This window comes from Dermacentor andersoni, chromosome 10, assembly GCF_023375885.2.
Source record: "Dermacentor andersoni chromosome 10, qqDerAnde1_hic_scaffold, whole genome shotgun sequence".
NCBI classification, from domain to species: domain Eukaryota; kingdom Metazoa; phylum Arthropoda; class Arachnida; order Ixodida; family Ixodidae; genus Dermacentor; species Dermacentor andersoni.
Window position 1 is genome coordinate 113,689,097 of NC_092823.1, and position 25,330 is coordinate 113,714,426.

Consider the following 25,330-nt stretch of genomic DNA (forward strand, 5'->3'; position numbering starts at 1 on the left):
AAGAAATTCTGCGCAAAACCCGAATAACAATGTCATTTCGTATGTATGTCTAAAGCACACTGACCTCTGAACTGAATAGCGCAGTATATTCAATGGATTCTCTGATTTACTTGGGTTTATTCGATTTAGCCAATCCTGACAAATCAATGGGTATGTGCCACTGTGACACAAAAATTTACAGGCTCATTAACTGTAGCTAGATATACGGGGTACATGACTGTGATCACCATTAACATCTCAACGCGCATTCCACATCGTCCCCGTCACATCTTCCCCATCGCATCTCTGCATGACGAGAACGATATATGGTGCATTCGCACTGTGCATTCAGCTGACGTTGTGCTCGCATTTCGGCATAGCTTGAGAGCGGTGAGCTGCATGAACATCGGGAGATATTTCAGCTGTGAACTTTGTTGTGGATGAGGTTGAACGCTGCTCAGAATGATGGGAAACGCGATGGTACAGTTATGCACTTAGTTTAAAACGTGTATGCTGTGTCCTGTAAAAAAAACATTATGGGGTATTACGTGCCAAAATTACGATCTGATTATGAGACACGCCGTAGTGGGGGACTACAAAAATTTGGACCACCGGGGATTCTTTAACGTGCACCTCAATCCAAGTACTTGGGTGCTTTCGCATTTCGCTCCCATCGAAATGCGGCCGCTCGTCTTAGTACCATTCGAATTGTACAGGGCCAGAGTCCGGAGCATTAGAATTACCGTGTTCGTGTTCGCTTTCTCTCTGAAATCACTAAAGTACAGCGAGCATTTCTATAGCGGAGACGCTGGAAGCTGAAAGTACTGAAGAATAGTATGCCATGGGTGGTGGACCATTTCAGAGACGTTCTTCTTTTGTTAGTTCTCTTTGTTTGGAGCCCTAGCAAATGCTAGCTTTACTTTACAACTCAAAATTTTAATTAATGCGCAAACTACAGGGGAAATACTGGATATTGCGAGGGCGCGCATAAGTTGTTTTAGGCAGCACATCCCATAGCTATTACAGTTCTTGCATATGTAATCGCACTCATGCCCCAAACTTTCCGTACCACGGCAATAAAGCCAACGCTTGTTTCTTTTTTTATTTTTTTGAAGCTCGAAAGAATATGTGAGGACATTACCGACGGGAACACCATAGCGAAAGACTTGAACGTTACCTTTTTCATTTTTTGTTTTTCTTTTCTTTTCCGTTAGTTGAATAGCACAGACTGTCGCGCAATGTCCACTCCTTGTCCTATCGCCAACATCAAAAAAAGAGGGGCAAACGGATGCACCAAGATGGACGATCACCGAACGATCAACAAAGAATGCAGCACCGCCAACTCTGATCTTGTCTCTCTACTCTGCCGAATTCTTGCTCCGGCTCGCTCTTTTCTCTGACTCGGACTCTGTGGTCGTCCTTTGTGTCTCGCTGGCCTTCCACATCTTGGCCCATGCCCCCTCCCCTTCACTCTCGCGCATTGCGCAGCGTTCCGAGGAGAAGACGCTTCTCTCGCGAAGCAGGACACCGTTCCGGCCGGCCTGCCATCATTCTAAGCCGCCGGTCCACTGCCTATTGTGCGTGTCTCGGTGGCCTCAAACAGCCCGCAGGCCTGTCCTCTTTCTGCTAGCCCACAGACTTTTCCCTTTCACCCATACAGCAGGGCTGCACCCTTTCCTATTCCGTCAAGCAAGGCTTTCCCTTCTTTCATCCGGCAAGGATGCGCTTTCTCTCTCTTTCTCTCTCTCTTTTGTTTCCAGCAATGTTGTACCCCCTCCCTCCTCCTCCTCCTCCTTATGTCTTTTCTTCTGCCATGATGTAGTTCTCCGTGTACAAGCGCAGCTTCGCTGCCCGCAACCCTTCTCTGCCGCAACGCCCTGTCGTTCTGCGGCGAAGCATCTCCACAAAGGCAGGGGCCCTCCATCTCTTGCCCCGCTTACAGCCGCCTTCATTCGGACGCAGTGACTCCCTCCCTCATTACCTCCTTTCCTGGCCTCGCGGTTCTTACGGGAAAACAAGCGCCACGCACCACTGCTGCCCAGCAGAGCGTGAATTATAGAGGAGTCGTACCCCGCAGAGAAAGTTTTGCTTTGCTTCCACCGTAGGCACCTCCCCTCTAGCTCTTTCATATTTTTCTTTTTTTTTTTGCTTTTATATGCATCTCTGTACGTGTGTACAGCTAGCCCCAGTTGGAGGAGCAGCTTTCTCTTATTGTCCGTCGGCTGGAGGACGAGTATGTTCCATCCTCGCGATGTTCCTTTATTTTGCCAGTGGTGAGTGGAGAGAAGGAATGTCCCTTGAGCGGAGTAGTATGATGATTCTGCGAGAGAAGTTTGTGAAGAGCAAAGCAATGTTTGCAGTCGACTCCCCAGCGTTTAGCGTTTTTTTCCGTCCTCTTTGCATTAAGAGCGATACTGGCGCCTTCTGTTCCTGTCCTTCATCAAGTAGACGAACTCTTGGTGCACTTCCTTTTCCAGCCGTTGCGGCAGCAAGCCGTTACTTGGGTGTAGAAGCAGCAAAATTATGAAGAACCAGAGAGAGAGTAAATGAAGACGTTTGTAACAGACTGGTTGCCACTCAATGTTCTTACTTCTCTTTTTTTTTTGTATTCGGCCTTGGTTGCAGCGTATCAGGCGATTTGGCCTCACCTTTCGCTCCCGAAAGCTAGTGCGGCGATCCAGCTAGATGTAGCCGTATGTGGGCGCCTTGCGGATCTCAAAAGCAATTCCTCTGACGGTGGATTCACGCAATTACTTTCAGGTGATGGGAATCGATTGCGCTAGGCGTGCGCAGCGAGGTACGTGACGTTAGCCGGTGCATCTCTGAACTAAGATTAAAGATTGAGACGCGACTGCGCGCTTCCTTGACGAGTTTACTCCACGCGTTATCGCGCCGATTCTATCGGTTTATCACCGGACGGGACAACCAGCGATCGGCAGCGATGAATATACAACGCACGCATCCAGTTTTGACTTACAAAGCGGTTAACCTTCCTACAGCTTTCGGGTACCCGATGTTCGAATGGGGCAATCGGTTGAGCTCCGGAATGATAGGGCTCGGGTTTGATAGCGGCTCAACTTGTTACGATAGTGGTCGCTTTTGCGACAGTGTTGCCGGTTGTACGGACACACAGTGAACAGTTGATTATTCATATAGTTGCTTATAGTATCCTATTCGTAGCTCGTGTATCTCATATATAGTTCCGTATTCATTCGCTCAGTTATTTCGCCGCTCCCTGAAACTACGCGGAGCCCCTGCTGCTGTGACAAAAGACCCAGGAAAACAGATATGTAAACTGTTGTTTTAGTATCCGCAAAATTAACTTCGATCTGGCATTTTGGGTGCCCTTGGACGTTGGAAAATGTGGAAGGATAGATTCAGTTAAATGGGATACTCGCTATATGTAAGACGGTGACTGCAGAAATTGGCTTCTCCTTATAAACCCTGTTACTGCAAGGAAGCCAGCTTTGGGATGGGCTTGCGGTGGAACGCACTTGCAGGCACTTTTTACGCCTCGTCAAGGCTCCGTCATGTGTGTCATTCTAAGTAGAACAAATTTCTAGAAAAGAGCTCATTCTCAAACACGTCTGTGACGCGTACGTATATTTAGGATAATCCAGCAATGATGCGGGTCAAAGGCAAGTCAGTGTTCGATCTGTGCGTTTTTGTTCCTCTTTAACATGTATTGGTTTATCAGCAAGTATTGATCTAATGCAGAGTTTAATACTTGCAATAAAATTCTAGAAAACACAGAATGTGCAGAAAATTTCGAGGTTGTTTTGTGGCGACATAAGCTTGCGCTCATGAGGGCTTGAAATTTACTTCAGAAAAGCACTCATCATTATCTGGTGACGCCTATTTCACTCCTGTACTCCGCCAGCTACGGAAAATGTAAACAGTGTGTTTTGTCTTGTGTTTACCAGCTCGCTTTGTTTTCTCCTCTTCGCAGCGTGATACTCCCTCTCTTTATACCCCATCCCTAAATCTTCAATACCTTTCAGAACAGTGTTTATGGGCTGAGATTAGACAGGAAGTGGTTTTAGGCTGATTGCACTTTAGTATCTGTCCTGCAGTAATGCTCGCTTTTTTAATTGCTTTTTTTTTTTTTGCCGCGCGTTGGTATCCTCGTTTGTGGTCAGACGTTTCTCCATACGGTAGTTCAATACGGCTGGAACGCCTGTCTTGTTCTGTCGTGCTTACCCTAAATATAGGAGTCCGGATCACGAAAGGGTCATCCTTGACAAGAAATGCGTCCAACCATTGCATTCTACCGCTAATAACATGTGGGGGCAGAAACTTGGAGCGAAACAAAAAAAGCTTGAAAAGAAGTTCCGTGTAACGAGAGATGGAGAGACAAATCATAGGCGTGAGGCCAAGAGACAGAAAGACATCCGTAGAGCAAACGGGGTTTGCCCATATTTGGTTCACATTGGGAGGATAAAATAGAGTTGCACAGGTCCTGCAATGCGCAGGGCAGATCACCGGTGGTCTATTCGGGCCACACAATAGGTGCGAAGAGAAGGTAAGCGGCAGTCGCTGGCGGCGAAGAACTGGGTGGTGTGACTAAACGATCGATTTCGCAGGCATATTCCGTTGGTGGCTTGCACAAGACCGGTAATCTAGAGATAGCGGTAAAAAGCGTTCGTCCTGCCGTAGACGTACGTACAATGATGATGATGGTGCACCCAAAACATGAGTCACGCGCATCAGCGGGCGCTGACAGCACATGCATTACGCGGGGCATCTCAGCCTTTTCGCCTGCGCAGGTTTTCCGTCGCAGATAAGTCGAACAGGTTCCCAAGTCGTGGCGATGCGCAACGCATCTGCACCGGAGAACGTCTGAAGGGGCCTGCGGTGGAGAGGTCTCAACTACGACAGAAAAGGGGCGCCCGCCGCTAAATGCTTGCTTTTTTTCCCCCTGGGGCGAGCGTAGAAAAGCCACCGGAGATGTCGGGGAAGCGAGACGGAGTCGTCGAGGAACGGGAACCTGGCAAGGACACAGGGAAGAGCAAACACGGTAATTGCATTTAATCAAGCTCAAGGAATCGGGGCGAAGCAGGTGGCGTTAATTAGCTTTTCCTTCCTGCGACGGCGCCCGCTGACTCCTGTTCCATTGCGCACCGATCCGCGTCGCGAAGGGACAGACTCCGCTTCCGTTTCTTTTTTTTTTTTGCGTTTTCCAGTTCTGAGGTTTTTTTTTCGATATTTTCATTTCCTTCGGCAGTCCCCCACTTAGCGATTGCGTTTGTTGCTTCGGGGGATGCTCCCGCTACTTTATCTTTCTTTTTTTATTGTCTCGTGCGTTCGTTAGCTCGCAAATCGACCACTCGCATCTTCGCAGCGCTGCGGTAGCCAACGTCCGCGCGAGATTCCTAAGAGCGCAGAGCCGTCCCGGATATCGGCGGTCGCGCTGCGCACTTTATGTATTTGTTTTGTCTTTATTCTGCGCGTTTGTGTTTGTTTTGTACGTGCGTGTCCGTGTTCGTGTAGGTTTGCAACTGAGTTCGTGTGTGTGTGTGTGTGTGTGTGCGTGTGCGTGTGTGTGTGTGTGTGTGTGTGTGTGTGTGTGTGTGTGTGTGTGTGTGTGTGTGTGTGTGTGTGTGTGTGTGTGTGTGTGTGGGTGTGTGTGTGTTTGTGTGTGTGTGTGTGTGTGTGTGTGTGTGTGTGTGTGTGTGTGTGTGTGTGTGTGTGTGTGTGTGTCGAGTGCGCGAAACATGCATTTGTGCGTGTATGTGTCTTTATGCGTATCTGTTTCAGTGCGCTTGTGTTTGTAAGGTTCAGTTGATTGCTCAGTTTGTGGGTTTGCGTACGTGTGTTCCTACACATGTCTTATTCTTTTTTGTTTTTGTGGGCGAGTCTGTGCTTTCGTATGTGTGTATGCGTGTTGATATTCATTTGTCCCAGCGTATTTGTGTTTCTGTGTTTCTGTTTCTTTCTCTCTCTCTCTCTCTCTTGTGTGTGTGTATACGTTTCTGCGTTTACATGTGTTTGTGTGTTGGTGTCCGCTTACGTGTATTTATGTCTGTTTCTACGCTTGGGTGATGGGAAAAATGTCCGTTTCTTTGACAGCGTCAGCCGTAGCTGCCGATATGTGGTTCTCGTAGAGGAACGTCCGCGTCACCGGCCGAAGGGTTTGGGCCCGCTCGAGCCTGGTTGTCTCGGTGTTTCAGTCGTGGGAGGACGAGCGGACCCAGTATCGACCGCGACATGCGTCCGGGCTTTCACGCCACCTCCACCCGGGCTCGAAATGGCACTCCCCCGTGAAGGAAGTAAGGAAGGCGGCCGCCATCGTCCTATGTTTTCAACCGGGAGACAGGCGTCATAGGGCGTCTCTTTTCCCTGACATCTTCTGCAGACTCTTTCGAGCAACCGTGTCGAGCAAGATCTCGCTGTCTGTTTACCAAGACGCGGATGTCCACACGTTGCGGTCGACGCATTCCCTTGCTGCTAGGTGGCGCTGTTTTCCCTCGATATTCATAATTCAGACTCATAGGGGGCGGCAGTGGAAAAGAAACCTGCCGTGAGTAACTACTTAAGAAGGAAGAAAAACGAAATCAAGAAAGAAACACTCTATGATAACTCAAAGGGGAAGCACTTTTTAAAGCGAGATCAGGATGCCTTAGAACACGCACCTATAAATCGAGATATAAGAAGGAAGAAGAAACATGTGCTTGCTGCGGTAAAGCTGGGAAAACGATGGAGCATGTTCTATTAGAATACGAAGATGTCTGCCGTGCGGTCGATTTAGGTACCACTGGCCTCCTTGAAGTCCTTGGGTTTAGCGAGAGCAGGGGGAAAGTCAACATGTCCGCAATAGAGATTAGTAAGAAGCGATTGGAAGATTGGTGGAAGAAAAGTAGGGAAACGACAGAAAATGAAGACGTACAAAAACAAAGTTCACAATAGGGGGTCAGAAAATTTGATTATTGGAATTCATCGCGCGTTTCTTTTTTTCCTTTTCTTTTGTTTCTTTTTTAAGCTAGGCAGGACATTAGGCAGTGTAATAACAAGAGCTTGGTGGCGCAAACCACATCCCCGCAAACCACATCCATCCAACCATTAACTTTGATTAACTTTGACCACCAGGGTATCCTTAACGTGCCCCAATGCACGGGAGAGGGGCGTTTTTGCATTCGAGAGTTCTTAACGTAGAGATTCTGAAAGCTGTCCAAGGTAACGATTTGCGCAAGGAACTCTTAGAATATAAAAGAAGCAAAAGAGGCAACAGCTGGACATTTTCATATGCTGGTAGTCTACTGAGAACTTGCTCATTTTGCCCTGCGTCAACGAAAATGAAGCTGCACGTTTTTTTTTTTTTATTCTTTAGATGAAGACTTGCCGACTTGCCGGCAAGTAAAATGTTTGATGGGTGTTATGCCCGCGCAGAAATCTGTTGCGTTCGTAGAGTGTTTTGTGGTATTTTTGTTGCCTTGGTACCCAGCCATCAGAGCTAGACGTCGCCATATAACCAAGGCTGGCCTGCGGAAAGAAAAAAAAAGCTTCTGAATGAGCATTGGGGATGCTGAATTTGGGGATGCTGAGACCAGAGGACAACTACTGTGCCACATACACGGCGTGCGTGCCTGTGTTCATTCTCGTTTGCACGTGGAATGCGGAGATTAAACGTTATTTTTCATTGTTGGTAGTTTGCTTTTGATATTACGGGCTTTATAGGGGTTGATAAAATGCAATAGCATACATTTGGTGCAACGTGTGCTTGCTAAGCACTATATTTTATTTGGTCGTTGATGATGTGTCCTTCCAGGCTTTTCTTTCGCAAAAAGAATAAGAAATAGTCTTATAAGAAACGATCTCCTAGAGCGCTTCGTCTCTTTTACGAAATCCGCGATGTTCTATCACATTTGTCGACTCCATTCTTGTTTTAATATTCATCATCTTTTTTTAAGTCTTTCGTTCCACTTTCTTTCCTACTTGGCATAACAATTGACATTGCTTCTTTTTTTTTTTGGCGTGTGTAACTTAGTAGCCTATAGTATATAGCTGAAAAATAAGCGTTCCTGGCAAGTATACTAGTAAATTAGCAAATGCACGTTGCGAACCACACATTCATTCCTGCGTGTATATATATATATATATATATATATATATATATATATATATATATATCATTATTTATTTTATTTACTTCTTGCTGCCACATGATATTGACCTTTTCCTGCAATTTTCCGCCGCGTCTAGTGTTCTGCGGCACGTTTTCCTACTTCGTTGAGCGCGTTCCGCGTTATAAGAAAATTGCTCTAAAATCTGCCACAGGCACCACATTTACAAAACGTCCGATTTATTTTGTTCAGAAAAGACTTCCATGGCATATCCAGTGACGAAAACTACAAATTGAGCACAAGAAATGAAGTTCGACGCGTGCGGGAACGCGGAATGCGCTTTTGCGTTCTTCTTCTTCTTCTTTTTTTTTTTGGTTCAGAACCCTTCTTGGACTTTTGAACTTAGCCCTCAAAAACTAAGCACGGCATCGAATGCTTCACAGTTCTCAATGACATGTTCTGAAACAAATGAGCCAACTCGCAAGCCTGTTCCCTTTTTTTTTTTTCGAGCCTCAGGAACTCTGGTTGCAAAGGCTACAAAGAACAGAGCGTAGCCTGGCGAGCAGGAAGCTTTCCATAGTTTTGCAAAACAACTCCTGCTGAAGGTGTAGGCAAATATGTCCATCTCGTGTGCGAAACCCGAAATAAATAGAAAAGAGCCTCCAATGTATGTGCTGCCGCTTATGGAAATATGGCCAGAAACAGCCGGTCTTTGAGAACGTATCGCCGGCTGTGGAAGCTAATGGATTAATTTCAACGAAAACTTGTATAACGAAGCTTCCTTTTCTAGACATTCTAGATTGTTTCCGTTGGCGGAATAATTTTCCATTTCGCCATCCAAGCCACGTGCGTCGGTGCTACCGAGAAAGAACAACGCTTTCTGCCAAATTTCATTCAGCCCATTTCTCCTGAAATGTCAAATGGCATGGAACATGAGGAGCGCGGAAGGCTTTAATTTATCATAGGCTTAGTGAACACGCCGGCTGACATTTACGAATGTATCGCGAGACGCCACAATTTTTAAACCACCTTTGCGATTGGCGCAACGGCTCAGATAATGTAATCATTCCTTATTTGTATCATGTTTAGGGAAAAATGTTGTTTCCAGAGAATACAAACATAGTCAAGCAGAACGTTTTGTTGGGCTAGTAGCGCTCGTCCGTGTCTCTTCTTGTGTCGTCTGTTTGACGCTTTAGTATTTCAGTAACAAACATTGTCGGTGACCGTTTTTTCGGAGCCTGATCTTCTGGATGCCATTGATTATTTGGACCTACTCGCAGCTGTGCAACCAACTTTACAGTAACAATCTATAATGCAGACCAAGGTTTCGACCTCTGGCTACATGAATATTTTACAAATAAAATGCACGAGTGCTTTCACTTATCCGTGGTGTTGTGGAGTACATTATTGTAGCTTCAGCAGAGTGCCGGTTCGCGAGGTCCCTACAAAAAAAAGCCTATATTTTTTTTTTTCAAATAAACAGTCGAAATTTGAGTAGTGCAACGATTTCATATTCTTCAAAAAAAATTCTTTTGCCGGAACTTTCGTCTTTTTCAGGTTTCGTATAATTACTGACATGTATTTCTGAAGTTGTGGAAACTTCATCACGGGCTTCTCGCACATAAAACAATACACTTTGCAAGTATAACGTTCGCGAAGCACTTGAAAGATGATTTAATTCGGTAATAAATTTGGTCTCTGAATACCGGACCTGCCATCATGGGCAGGTATATATATATATATATATGCCCGTTTATTCTGGCTTCGTGCGGGGCAACCATCCCGAGCGCACAAACTGAGACAACCAATAATGTATCATGATTTCATGATGCACCCATCTCATTTGCGCCAAAATAAAAACTGCTTCGTAGAAATGAGTATTACCCTAAATTGTTTGGCGTGCTCTGACCCGTTGCATTAGGCTAGCTGTTACGGCGTTGCGCTGCTGGACTCGAGGTCGCCAGTTCGATCCCCGTCGCGAGGGCAGCATTTCGATGAGGGCGAAATGTAAAAAAAAAAAAAAACGCTTGTGTTGTTAGGTGCACGTTAGAGAATGCCGTGCGGCCAAATGTAATCCGAGGTCAACCACTACGGTGTGCCTCATAATCAGATCGGTGGTTAAACCCAACAAATTTTGTTAAATTATGATGTTCTGACGTTCGCTGGTTTCTTTTTCTTCTGGTTTAAGAGGTTTTGTTGTCAAATGACTTAGAGGAGGAATAGTGATCTGTTAGGTGCATTGCGCAATTCACTGTCTCAACTGGGATCCTGATTTCAGCAGACGGGAGCCCGTGTGTCTCTAAAAGCCCTAGCTCGTGATTTTTTAAAGCATCGGCACTGATTAAAAAACTCTTGTCGTTGACAGCTGCTTTCCTCGTCTGGAGACAAATTTTGTCCATATCTTTGTTACCTTTTTCTCTCGTCTTGTCTGCCCTTTCCTCCTCTACATAGTAGCCAACCGGTCAGAAGTTCTGGTTAGCCTCCCTCCCTTTCATCGCCTATTTTCTGTCTTTCTCTCTCTCTTTCTCTCTCTCTCTCACTGCGGCGTTTGTTTTTCAATGTGCTTCATAGGCTTTGCTTATGCGCAACCCTTTCTTGGAATCTGGTACAAAGTGTTAGATAAATTTCGCATCACGTCGATCCTGTTACTCGAACCCTCGGCGAGTAAACTGGATTTGACTTTTCGTACGCCGTGCAATAATGAAAATTAACTTCATTTGTCGTTTAACACAAACAAAAAGGCAAGCGGGAAATACCACGTTAGTACTCCTCTAAAGGTGCGAGCGTGCTTACCACAATGTAGGAGCAAAAAAATTGAGAACGACACTGACGGGAAGCGCAAGTACAAATTCTCAACGCGCAAGGAAGGAGACCGAATGATCCGCAGTTGAATACTTCGATCGCGCGGTCTGATAGACTGCGTGACTTGCAGGCAAAATATGATATTAACGCTTCCTCATCTGTCTTGGTCTTCTTCCAGCGCGACTGACTTAAGTTGTTCGGGCGCATACGCATAAGTAGACGCACGTCCGGCACCTCGATGCCGTTCTAACCTTCGAACCTTCGAAGTGCCTGGTCCAGCGGGAAGTGTAAACAGGAAGTGCGTCGACGGGGGAAAACAGCATTCTCGCGTCTGTTATGGCTCGAGGTAACAGTCCATGTTGACTTAAGGAAGGTCGCAAGATATATTGTACACGCAAGAGGACTTCTTGTCTTGTTCCATCCCGTCATTTGCTTTTTACGCTCATAGCAGGCAACATGGGTAAATAACGCTTGCTTCGCGCAGCGCGGCAAGTCATGTGATCGATGTATTTATTTATTTAAAATACCTTACAGGCCCCTTGACAGGGCATTGAGTAAGGGGCGTAACAAAAGTGCAAAGTGCCTCGACAGATGGATGAAGTCATTTAGCCGCTGAGCACTGTGCTAATTTTGGGAAGAAACTCTTTTAAATTCATGGGAATTGCTGATTGTGGTGTTGGGGAAAAAAAAAACTAGCGGGGCTTCCTTGACTTTATGCCTGTGAAGCGTATTTCTTCTTCTTTGGATAAAATTGATACTAATACATCAAGTGTTTTCTTTTCTGAGCTGTGGACTGTACTTTTGCGTGACGTGCAGAAATTCTTGCTTATTTTGACTCTTGTTAGATTTGAATGGCATCTTTTCTATCCAGGCGAGCAATATTTATAACGACAGAAGCAGCGTACGTTGCCCAACGACGTTGACACCATGCCTTTTCTTTGTTAGGAAAGCTTGGCAGCTCATGAAATCTTACATATACGCCGCATGAGTCTTAAGGTCAATAGCAGTGCCAACAATCACTCGGCAAGGCTAACGCCCTGTGACGATGACGAAGCTTTATTAGAGCGAATGGCTCGTCGGCCTACTGGGTGTAACCATGTTATGGAAACCGGAGATGTTGTCCAGAAGTGCCCCTCCGCGCAGTTACGCTACGCGTAGCATACCGTATTCCGCCGCAGAGGCGTAGGGCGCTCGCAGGACACTTGTGGTGGTGGTGGAAAGCATTTATTAAGAAAGAGAGGTGTGGAACTAGGTGGAGTCCCTAGTCCGGGACCCCATTGGTCGAAGCCGCCAGCCTGGCCCTCTTGACCAAGGCCTATTGGGCCATAAGGTCTGAGCAACCAAGCAGGGCCGCCTCCCAGTCCTCTCGGGTAGGGTTGGGGTGGGGGGTGAGAGCCGAATTTTGCTGGCAGGCCCACACCAGCCTCCGCTGAGGAACAGATACACTTCTCAAAGCTGCAGCCACTTGGCCCCGGCAGTCTCGGGCAAGGGCAGCGTACTTGGGGCACGGCCATATCGGATGCCTGATTTTCCAGGTGGGCAGCCGCGTTTCACGCTGGGCAACTCGTCTGTGTCGGCGTTAGCGCTGCCATCGTATCAGTCTTCAGGCATCTTACTTCCACGTGTGCAGACTAGCGCGCAAGCACACTTCACGGAAGGGCAGTACCGTAGCGGGCCTTGTCCACGGAGGGCTAAAAATTACGCTCAAGTGCGCATACTCTTTGAGTGATTGAGTTAGTCACCGCTCACTCAACCTCTTTGGTGCACATTTGATAACACTTAGTAATAAAGCTAAGCCATCCCAACTGTAGGGGGCAGTTGTATCGTATCGACGAAGCGTTACAGCACACCCCCTTCAGACCTGCGATGTTGCGCCGTCATTTTCATTACACGCTCACAGTACCCTCAGTTCTGGTATGAAGGCATAGCCATGGTTCGCTGTCACACTCCTGAAACGCGATGGCGAAGAAATGCGGTTAAACTGCATTTGCGGTTAAACTGCAGCAAGAATTTCGAGACCAACCGACATGAACAAGTACGCTTCTGCTGGTTCTTTTTGGGCTACGGCTAAGGCGCTGTATTAATACGACCAACCTAACTGTCCCTTACCACACTGGTGGAGCATGTGCGTCGTACTCATCAACGTTCAGCTTGCCTCCTGAGCGTTGAAGCAGTCATAGACAACTTCAGCTTTATATTCCCGGCATGTATAATGTAATGGTGTCTTGGCGGCATGTAATCTACGACTCTGTGTTCGCCCTCATGGACAACGTCTTCTATCTTCTTTTTTTTTCGTATTTGGAGTAGAAATGATAAGCTAAAATATTCTGGTGTAAAAATAAAAATAAAGCTTGCTTTAGTCAGCACTATATCTCGAGTGTTTAACGATGTTGATGGGACTTGATTTTTGAGAAAATTGATAATTTGGTTGAGACGTTCCGCTGAATCATCACCGACGACGAAAAAATAATTAATCTTTGGTACACTTCCAATACCACCAAGAGAGGTGGCGATCTAGGATGGAAAGTGAATGCGAGGAACCACCAGGTGATGATGAACCTGAATATATGCGTTTAGACAAATGAAATTTGCGTTTATCAAAATAAAATCTATAGATGACCACTTTATCCACATGATTCGAGGCACTGATCCGAGCATGTGTCTGAGCCATCTGACCAAGCAAGTAGTTTTTATTTTCAGACTCGTAAGAGACTGATATAAATTAAAAACTGACTTCAAGATGTGTTGGGTTCCTACAACATTGTTGGGTCTGAAGATGATAGAATGTTCCGTGAAACACAGGTTAAACGTTCCTTTTGTAAAATTTGAGACCACGGGCTCTCTGGCACGTTGCAGTTAAAATTGTACTTCTAACAGTGCCTCGGCGCCTTCTAGTTGATAGAATGGCCACAAGAAAATGACTGATTTTCTGACGGGGAAAATCGTTACCATCCATTGCAAAGTTAAAAGACCAATCACTACGTCCTCGATACAAGAGGAATGTGGTGTACCACTGAAGAATGTACCACTGCAACATCTTGAAGGTAGAAATGTTCATGGCTCCGTGAGAGATAGCGTTCTTTCAAATAGAGAACGAGGTGACTACCTGCTACGACATGTTCACGATTCGTGGGTCTTATATATTCTGCAACATCGGATTGTCAGCGCGTCCTGCTGGCATCAATGTACCTTCTGTCCGCGAAAACTCTGCGATAGTGTTAGATCACACATGAAGCGTGAGTTACAACCTCAACAGCCACATTCGCTGGCTTCGTCAGTGAACATTTTAACGTTTCCCCTTACCAGTCCACAGGACCGAAAAGACTGAAGCGTCAGTTTTAACAATTACTATCGCGTTTTAAAAAAAAAAATCTTACTTTGCGTATGGATTCAATGGTACAGTTGTTTCCTCGTTTATTTTATTTATTTTTATTCCCTTTATCTTCCACTCTCTTCTAGAATCCTTTAATCCCATTCCCCATCCCTATATAGAGTAGCATGCCAGCGGTTGCATAAGCGCCGGCAAAATTTTGTTTTTCTAATAAAGTCTCTCTCTCTCTCTCTCTTGTCCCCTCGTACGTCTGAAATTGAGGCTTTTCTTATCGTTTTTATTTTTCCTTTGCTGTAAAAAGTGCTCGTTGAAAATAGTAATTACTCTTGCGAACTTTGTTTTGTGTTCGTCACTCCCATAAAATGTCCAAGTCTCCTGCCAACATGGTCCCACCTTTACTTTGCGTTTAACCAATTCCATGGACGTCCTTGTCCAGTCGGAAAACGTAGCTTTGTACACCTTACAAAAAAAAAAAAAAGACATTCGCTGAAATAACTTTTTTACAGAACAGCTCGTTCACAATAGTGAAGACTGTGGGAAGACTTTGCGGGGCATATTACTGGGCGTACGCTGAATTTCTATTCGCCGAAATGCAACATAAAGCCTTACGTAAACATTCCGGCACGCATAGACTGATTGAGTGTTCGTTGACCGTTGACTCATTCGAACTTCATCAACTCTACCACTGAGACAAGCACGGCAACCTCAGACTGCACCTCCCTGCACATTGCTCTGCATGCACCAGTTTCGCCGCTTGCACTTCACTCCTGCTGCTCGCCCTTTTTTTGCTCGCCAAATGCACACAACTCGGGCATGGCAAATCCTGCAGCTCGTTCCTGCACCGGCGCTTTCCCTGCTATACCGTCTGCTAAAACAACGCAGCACAACAAGTAACATGAAAAAAGGAAGGCTACTGCTTCTCCAGAAGCTACTGTTAACCCACTAAGCTGCCCCAGTAAATGAAGAGCGCAGGAGTAAAATAGCTTCTACAAGCACTGCAAAAAAAATCGACCTATGGCCTTGAAGGTGTGATGGAACCTATAGTGCAACTACTGTCAAGTTACCTTGCGATAGGCAATGAAACCAAGTAAGAGCGCACAGAAATCACAGCATTTAGATTAGAGAAAATTGTAAGCTTTTTAGCAACTCTTCAAAACATCTACAAAGTTTACTATTTGGTGCAAGTTAAAGAATACAAGCGTTACTTATTCGGCAGCCTAATTAATCACGAATGGTCTCTTGATCTAAAAGGTGTTTGCCGCATCAGTAATAGAAACCACGATTGCACCTGTTTGTTTTCCTTCCTGCAATTTATACTTCACGAGTCTTCATAAAGCTAAAACGCTGCAGCGCTAAAGTAATCGCGTGAATAATGATTTCTTGCGCGCCTTAACTCCCAATCATTGTTTCTTACAACAAATGGCGTGCACTTGTGCGAGTTCTTAATTGCTAAATAAAGCGAATAAGACTGGAAAGAGCGACAGAGAGCACTTCAACGTGCGAGCGGTTTGTGCCTAATTACACGATAAACTATTTCGAAACATTAATCAGGTATCATAAGCTAGCCGTTTAGTTAGTAAAAGAAAAGCCAGATAGGTTGTCAGACTTTGATGCAAACTAATTTAAGGGGACTCAGCTCTAGCGTTTCTCCTTAAGCCTCCATTTCTCAGCTACCACGTCTGACTCGGCATCGCATAAATGGGCGACTAATTTTGTGGACGTGAACGTCTTGTACTTTGTGTTTCTGCGCAGGCTTCGCGAAGTGAAGCTCAGATAATCCTGTAAAAAGAAAAAAAGCTTTATCGGCTGCACAGGCAATTCTCAAACATCTAGTATTATTTCGCCCAGCGAAACCGAAGGGAAGGAGTATATTTCATGAGGAAGCTGTTGAGGATTAACTCTAATTTATTACAGAAACTGATTAATTTACGCCTGTTCCCACCTTAGTGGTGCAACGTGAGGTCTCCACGTGTGAGGTTAAATGCGCATGCACCGTTATGAATAAAACGTGGAATGATAAATTGAAATCATTGTTAGAAACATTTCAGGTATACTAATGATATCTGCCTAGTAGTTGGAATTTCGCAGGCCCGGGCACCTTCGCGGCCGTAAAAACACTTTTCAGCAGTGCGCCATACTTACTAAAGGAATGTCTGATGTCGCCCATAATTCTGGCGTTAAATTATCTCATGCGTTGTTTTTTTTTTTAATCGAATCTTATACCGTCGTATCAAGTTTTTTTTTTTTTTTTTTTACTACGGTGGTATACGAATTTCTTTTGACAGGGTAGATTGTTCTGTAAATTTCTCATCGTGCTTTCTCTTGCCCTCTTGCAGAATTTCAGAAGAGACAAAAAAAATCGCACGTTCCTGGATTCCGAAACCACTCGAAATCAGTACTCTTCCGAGTATCGAAGCGACAACTGTATTCGACAGGTGGGTGCTTGATTCACTGTGCACGAGTTACCCGTCAGTGGACCGCCCTAAAGTTATCACTGCCAAAGTTCTACTCCAGTCTACGTTTCATTTCTATAGACTTCAATAGAGCCCTTTGGCAGCACTCACTGGCGCTTCAGTAGAATCTTCTGGAGGCACTAGTGCTTTCTTTCTTTCTTTCTTTCTTTCTTTCCTCACTTGCTAGCCACATTCTAAATCCGATTGTCAGGCCCACTTGCCCTACTGTCGGGTTTTCTGGTGAAGATCAGAAAGCCACCTTTGCAAAAACTCACGCATGGTGTAGAAATGCAACAGAAATGTCATAAAGCACTCTGTTTTGGTAGCGGATAAAAGAGTAGCAGAAGTTACAATATAACATGAAGTGACTCGAGAAAAATTAAAATGATGACGTGTACGTCTTCTTAACGCTGCTGTCCATGCCACGTATATGTATCGGAGCCTACGTGTTCTTGTGTCAGGACTTAAGAGGAAGCTTTAGCTCGGGGCAAACTATGCAAAACGCGGAAGTGTTCTTATAAGGCTCCCTCTGGACCAACTTAAATAAACCTTGTTGCATTTAAGAGAGCAAGGTAATTTGTAGTGGTTATAGCAAGCCGAATTCTTAAGTTAGGCCTAGTCTCTCTCTCCTTTCTTTTTCGCAAGAATTTGTAAGCTTAAAATTTTGGAAGCACGAAGTTTACAAATCCATAATTCTGCACTTAAAACGAATTTCGCAGTTCTGTAAACTGCACCCTTTGAGCATCTAAAGCTGACAAATTTAGTAACATAGTAACAAAAATAGTAACAAATTCACGTAAGATACAAATTGGTATCTTACGTGAATTCGTTACTATGTTTGCGAGAGTTTTGCAATATTCCTACCCAAATTTTGGCTGTTTTATTGAGCGCTATGTATAGCACAGCAATTTTGGCAGCTTTAGATGCGGTATTTTAAGCAGTTTACAGAATTGTATCGTTTTTAATTGTTGTGCTAAAAGTTGTAAACTTTATAGTTTCGTTTTCCCAAGAATTTGGAATTTTCAACAATTTTTATTTAAAAAATTGCATGCCTTAATAAATATTTGGCTTTCAAGAGTCGCTCGCCTAACGTTTTCCTTTAAATTAAAGACAGCTCATCAAATTTGGTGCTGTGGTTGCCGAGAAAAACGTTTTCTTTCTTTCCATGAATTTAGACAGGAGCCCCCAAGCTAAAGTTTTCTTTTAAGGTGTGAACATTAGTAAACAAGTGCTTAGCCTCAAGGAATTTTTTTTATTTTTCCAGCATATCAACTCACAACTTTGACAATATACGTTGTCAGTGCAGGTTTCTTGCTGAGTTATGTCAATTTCGGGCGTAATTAACATCATGACTGAACGCGCTGTTAGTGCATGCAATTAACATGTTTTATTACCTTGAAAAAGGAAAGTGCTTGAGCATTCTAATTGCTGAACGGAACAGCGACGAATCAAGATGTCTAATATGTGCGCAGTGAGAGGCTAAATTTTTTGCATGAAAATCTTGCGTGTTCCTAATATTAAAACAAAACGTGCATCTGCCACAGATATCCCCGCAATCGCTTTACTGTTCATACGAATGCGCTTCTTTTATTAGTCGCTAATGCAGTGGTTATTATTGTTCAGTAATGAAGCAACATTGCTATTCAACTAAGTTATGCATCGCCGATTTACTGAGAAGTCAAATAAGAAAAAATTGAACAAACGCCTGGCGTAACTTTATCAGGCTTGCAAGCGTATCAGAAGCAGCAAAAGTGCTATACGTTACCGATATCACGGGATTTATGATACCTGCAGGAGCATTATGGCGGTTCGAACCGCAGTCGATACTAGACAATGAAGGCTGTATGATACAGAACAAATAGGAAAGTCACATCAACACTATCACATAATTACAGAATTCGTATTTGAAGTTCCTTGAGTATTTTCTGATGCCATGTTTACTTTTCAGTCCATGCTAGCGTTAACTGTATCACGACGGCCATCGTTCAATCTGCGAGTTTGTATAAACTACCTTCATCTTTTATGCGTGCACCTTGCTGAAGTGGCAGCGTGCTTCTAATACATGTTCCTGTTATTATCATGAACTTACTTCACGTGGCAAGGATGAGGCGGAACATAAGCAGCAACATCTCGTCGGCGTAATGTAATTTAAAAGAAATTCCCAAGATGTATACAGCTTGAGCGAACATTGATGTGTTCTTGAACATCAGAGTTCATTTTTTTTCATCCTCATCGCTCATTCTTACGCCCGCGATGCTTAGGAGAAAAGCGAAACAGCGAAAGAAGCAAGAATGAAGCAAAGGGGGGGGGGGGGAGTGGAGGGGGGTGTTGACAGATGACCCTGTGCGAGCAAGCATCAGAGAAAATCGCTCGTGCGCGTGTCTGTAAGCGCTGCATATGCTTTGTTTTGCGCACTGTTTCGTGTTAGACGTATAGTGCAGTGTAGGCGCGAGGAAAAAGGCAGAGTAAAGGCACATTCACACCGAAAGCGGCGCGTCTAAGCGGCCAAGCGGATTTCCAACGCGGCGAGGCGGTGAGCGCGTACGCCTGTTCAGACCGGACAAGCTTGCCTGGCGTCCCGCGTCGCACGGAAGGCGGGGCATCTCGCAATTTCTTTAGCAATGTCAGGGACGTGCCGCCATCTCGCGGCACTTTCTGTTTGTACGCGCACTTTCGATATTTTTTTCGTCGTGGGTTGGCGCGCTCCCGTCCGCTATCTACTTCTGCAAAATGATGAGCTCAGACGAAGAAGACGAGATCGTTGGCATTTTACTCGCCCCTTGCGTAGCGCTGTTACAAATATTGAAAAGCGACAACACAAGACAAGGGCCAAAAAAAAGTATGAAGCGACGACACGGTGCCGTGTCGTCGTTTTATACCTTCTTTTGTCCTTGTCTTCTGTTGCGCTCTAACAAACCTTACTATGAATCCCAACCAACTGGCCCAACTTGCCTTTTTTACGCTTTCCAAGAACATAAGCGAAAAGCCCAGAGAAATGCATTTGTTTACATTCGTTCACCAGCGCTTCCTCAGCGTCGGGCTCTGATTGGCTGCGGCCAAAGCGGCCAACTTGTCCGCGCGGAAAAAATCGGTCCGGGCGCGATCCGGCCAAGCGGCCGCGTATTTTCCGCAAAGCGGAAAATCCGCGGCCGCTTGGCCGGATCCGCTTGGCCGCTTGTCCGCTCCGCCTTCGGTGTGAACGTGCCTTTATGCGGTGTCTAGCTCCTGAGAACGCAGGACAGTTTATGCGAACCGAATGTTCTTCCATCTAGATTTGCGTATTTCTGCAGGCAGGGCTTTCGGGCCGGAATCTGTGACGTGTTCTACCTTGTTACCCCGGCAGCGTATTTCCAACTGCTCGTAGGTACAACGGGGCGTGGAACTTGCGGAGACGACGGACGTTTGCGCGCATGGGCGAGTGAGAGCGGGTGCGAGAGAGGAAATGTGGGGAGTTTTGATTCTTGAAAATACGACTCTGCCTAGGTACTACGGAGGAGTCCCTTGGGGCGCGGTGTATGCGCTTGTCCCTAGGCGCGCCGTGCCGGCAGAAGTCGCGGGGCGCGGTTGTGCTGAACTTAGCATCGCAAGTTGGCGGCTCGACGCAATCATATTTAATCGATCATGTTTTTACTAATGAAAACAACGTGTCATTATTTCGCATTATTGGCGGCGCCTCCAGGACACCAAAGCGGCAACGGGGATATCAAAGCTAGAAGCCGGACTGGTCCGTGGGTTGGGGCTCGCAGAGGCCTGCGCGTGCCAGGGGAGTATAAGATCGGCTGTCCGCTATCGCGGACAGCCAATGTTTTATGCGAACACCCCCAGGCACGCTTCGGCCTCTGCGGCCCCAACCCACGGGCCGCCCGGCTTCCAGCTTTGATCCCCCCGCTACCGCTTGGGTGCCCCGGAGATCCTGCGCCGCCTGCTTTAATATAACCTCAGGTGCTCTCCTGAGGCCTCCGTTTGCCGGTTACATGTGCCCTCCTGGAGCAGTGCTTGTAAAAAATCCGATCTATCGTCACGACGAAAAAAGCGACCCGCGACTTATAAAACACCAGTCAGAACATTGTCCCTTCAGACACAGCGATCACCAAGCGGCGTCCGCGCCCACTGCCTCACCGCGCGGGCAGCCAGCGGCGGAGCGTATAAACCAACTCGACCGTACTCCGCAATGCCGGCATGTCTAGGGGACAAACGAATACAACGCGCTCTAAGAAACCTCCTCCGTAGTGCCTAGGCTGTCATATATTCAAGGAGCAAAAGCCCCCAGATCTTCTCTCTCGCGCCCGCTCTTACTCACGCCTGCGCAGAAACGTCGAGCTCCGTCAAAAGTGGCACGCCCCGTTGTAGCTGCTAGCGGATGAAAATACGCACCCCGGCATGCCTTCTCGAGAAAGAAACTGTTTCCACAGCCTGCGTCATGCGACGTTGCCTGGTTGCCGGTTTTATACACTTGGAAATATGCTCGTATTTTGTGGATCCCTTTTTTTTATGCTCATTCTCGTGCTTGTAGTGTCTGGAGACATTTCAGTGAAGAAAAAGAAATGGTTTCTGCAGGTTCTGCATATGTGCTCCACAAAACTAAGGAACGGCGTGTTAAAAATTAAACGTCGCCTTTTTAATGACAGGTGTAACATACGTAGACAAAATTATAACGGATACATTAGAAACACAACGATTGCTGTCACAAGGTGGCGTATCAAATATCACGATTACTAACATTGCAATAAAGTAGACAAGGTTAAGTATTTAGCTCTTAGGTACAATGAAATGATGATAACACTCATCGTGAGGATGTCACGTCTACCAAAAACTGTTTCCGTTTGATAATAGGAGTGTTTTTAATTTGAATATATTGAGCCTTTGAGTTTCTGTGTGCATCAGATGTTATGTGTTGTTCCATCCGAGAGAAATTGGTATGAAAATTTTCTGTTTGGCAAGAACCTGTGCCCGTGGCTTCTTGAAGAACTACGGCAGTAATAAATTAAAATCTTCGCCGATACATTTTGGATAATGTCACGAGAAAAACGGAAAAATACGCCACATGAAACATAAAGCAAAGAAGCAGGCGAATGGAACTATACAAAAAAAAAGAAAGAAAGAAATGAAAATGAAAAAAAGCACTAACGCATGCTCATCACACGTGACCTATGCCGCTCTGTAGGAACAGGCCACATGACAAAGAAACTCGGATAGGCTAGTTGTTTGCTGGCTCGATTAAACATGATTAAGTCGTCGTGTGTTATTACGGCACAAAGAAAAGATGCACTGAGGACAATCGCTGAACTTTGAACTTAGCTTTACTACGAAAAAGAATACACGGGCAGCAGCTGCTACGGGGAAGAATTGGAAAAAACATTTCCACGGCGTCCATTGTGAACGCAATCACAACAGAAGATGATACATGTCATACGTCAATGCTACCGCGCAGCCACTGCTGCCCGTCTATTTTTTCCGTAGTAAAGCTCGGTTGAAGTTCGGGGATTGTCCTCCGTGCATTCTTTCTTTGTCCCGACCCCTACGCACGCCGAATTAATCATGTTTCATCAGCCCACATGATTAACGCCATCTCTGATGAAAAACGTTGATGAAGCCTGTGTTGGGATGTTATCACCGCTCTTTGCATGTCGCAACGACCTCCATCATTTTCTTCACATGGTTTCTATACTTGCACATCGCGCAATTGGCTAAGTCGGCTTCACTGCTCAAAGGGTATATTGAAGGGGAAGCCTGCATCCACGGATATATTTGGCTGGCCTTGTTTGGCCGCGTGACATCTAGGTTCCTTTTGGGACGGGAATAAATCATAAAACAAGAATTTCGCTGTCGTAGGTAGCGAGGCACGCGGTTTAATTTACCTCTCGCTATTGTTACGAACGTTGAGGCTTTAATGCGTGTTTGTTCTTGTTTTCTAACGAACTATTTGTGGCCCAGCACCTGCCCCATTCGTTCCCCATCTGCTATTTTGTGTTGGCAGTAGTCCTCACAAACCTTGCGACTAATTTATATTTTATGAGTTAGCCACAACTCATAAGATGCTCTTAGTGTTAGTATCTCATGAGGCACAAACTTATTACACTGTGCCCTTGGTACTCGAATACGAACCCGCAAGCACACACCACAAGGGCACGTACAAACAAATGGTCTAACACGCTACCAAAAGCCGTATATTGACGAAAAATAGTCACATCGAATAACTTGAGACGATTATTTTCAAGCAGTCCAATGATTAGGCTAAAAGGATCAGACCGCTCAGATAATGTAACGAGCACGCCGTGATATCTATGAAGGTCACAGGCACCGCTGGATGACTGAAAAGCAAGCTTGTCATCGACGTACCTCAATATCTTCACTGCGCTGAAGCTGCCATCTTCTGTTGAGAAGTGCGAGAACTAAATTATAGATAACTAGAACCAGACAGGAGGGTCTATACACATTCAATCTGGCTTTAACCTAGAGGTGCTAATTGAAGTTGACGAGGGAGATGAACACTGACGTACCTCAGGCGAGCACAATTCATCCGCAGTATCTCGGCGACAGCGTACCTTATAGTACAGAAAGCTGCTTTGGGATGACATACTTCGTCGATAAGCCGAACAGTAAACTAGGCAGTCAATTAAGTCGTTAGGTCAAGGAAGCGCCTTAGCTATATCCTTCTTTGTAGCCGTTCTCGTCTTCTCAAGCGACTGTAAAGGCCATGCTGCGTGACCTTAAAGTCATTATACTGTGCCACAGAATGTGACCTGTGTGAGGCTGTGTGTCCAAGTATGTTACTCTGTGCTACTGCGTGGCTCTTCGGCATACTGAGAGAAGAATCAGGGGTACTGAAGGGCTCTGTTAACTGTTTGCAACAACCGAAATGAAAACATCAGAACGTGAACCAAAAGTAGAACATTGGGTGAGCTTGAACAGATCTACGATATACAATGCGAAAAGAGCGAGAGATACAATAAAAGGTAGCAACGACACGAGCGCTGTCCTTGAAGTAAAAGTTTATTAAAGAATGTGTAGGAAATAAATATACAGGAGTAAATATATATTGTATAGTTTAACGTGGCAGAACCGTGATCTTATTATGAGGCACGCGGTAGTGTGGGGGAGGGGGGCGGGGGTGATTACCTTTGACCACCTGGGATTTTTTTTGTACTTCCACGCAATGCACAGCACACTGGCGTCTTTGCATTGCAGCTAAGCCCCATCGAAATGCGGCCGCCGCGGCCAGGATTTGCTCCCGCAACCTTGCTCATAGCAGCGCAGTGCCATAGTAAGCTACCACGGCCGGTAAACACACACACACGCAAACACACACACCCGCGTGCGCACACGCACACACGCACACACGCACATACACACGGAAAAACACACAGATGCACAAAAACGCTTGTGTCGTCCCTATCTTTACTTGTTTGCGTCCTTTAGATCTTTGAGTCACGAGACAGCGCAGCCAAGCAAAGCGTAGAGTAAATCAGCTGCGCTATGAACGGAAAAATGAAAAGGGAAAAGCGAGCGGTAGAAAAGACAACTTGCTGCCGGTGGGAGCGATGCCCACAACCTCCGTATGACGCGTTCCACCGGCCAGAACTAGAACTTTTTGGCACTTTCATTTTTCTTTTCGTTATCTCTTCTATATCTCAAATAAAAATAGTTTATTTTTTCCCCATCCTTCACTTAGTTGGTTTGCCTCTTGGTTTTATTCGCCAGGCTGTGTGTGACAGTGCTCACACCGTCTCATGTAGTTGAGCTTCCTTTATTTTATTGCGAGTAGCATCCTTGGCACTGTCAGACCACTTTTTATTGCAGCTATCTGTTTAACCGTTTCTCTGGGTCGATCCCGCAGATGGTTTAGTTTAAAGATGTGGTCCGATGCTGCAGACAGTGCAGTCTTAAAGTGCTGGCCAATCCCGCAGATAGGGCGATGTAAAAATGTAGTTCGGTCTCGCAGATAGCGAAGTCTAAATGTGTGGACCAGTCCCGCACATAGTGCAGTCTATAAATGTGGGCCGATCCCGAAGGTGCCGGTCTGAGAATGTAGGCCAACCCCGCGGATAGTACAGTCGAAAAATGTGAACCGATCCCACAGATAGCGCACTCTAAAAATGTGGTCCGATCTCGCAGATAGTGCAGTCTAAGAATGTGGACCAAACATCTCTCACGGCGCTCTGCAATGAAAAAAAAATGCTTTCAAATTTATCCAAATTCATTTTCGTCTCAAGAGAATGCTGTTCATACACTTGGGTTGTCACCGTGGATGAGTTCTGCGCCACTTCTTTCTTCTTTTATCTCATCTTTTTTACACTTTTCTTTCCCCACTGCCAGGCAAATAACTAGAGATAGCGTCTGGTGATGTTCGTTCTTTATTCTTTTTTTATCTCTCTCTTTCTCTTCCTCCTCCTGTTCTCGTCCTCCTTCTGTGTTCACAAAAAACACACGAAACGTACAAACACACACACAGAGAGTCGCGCCTGCGCTTATACACCGTCACAAAAAAAAAAAGAACGAGAAAAATACGAGACCGAGGGCCCTATGGACGTCCACTTGCATGCGCTGCTCTTTGCTCGGGCACCAGTTTCGTATTGAAAGGTGAGCGGCAACGAGGCGGAAGCAAGCTGTACCGGTTCGCCCTGCAAATGAACACTTAAGGAAGACAGCGCGGTTCCCGGCAGGCAATTTGTCGGTGGCTGAGCGTGGAACAACTCTAAATTAGC

General features: G+C 45.6%; 1 protein-coding gene across 4 annotated transcripts in view; it reads left to right on the forward strand.

The window, feature by feature from the left end:
• The window catches only part of LOC126544723 (cGMP-inhibited 3',5'-cyclic phosphodiesterase 3A-like), a 343,612-nt gene that overhangs the window by 221,412 nt on the left and 96,870 nt on the right, over positions 1–25,330 (forward strand). For 3 of the 4 annotated variants that reach the window (XM_050192179.3, XM_055077818.2, XM_055077820.1), the window contains exon 2: positions 16,509–16,607. The exons of the other annotated variant lie outside the window; for it this stretch is intronic. In XM_050192179.3, the coding sequence (XP_050048136.1) occupies positions 16,509–16,607 (99 nt within the window). The remainder of the gene's footprint in view (positions 1–16,508; positions 16,608–25,330) is intronic. 4 annotated transcript variants of the gene reach the window in all.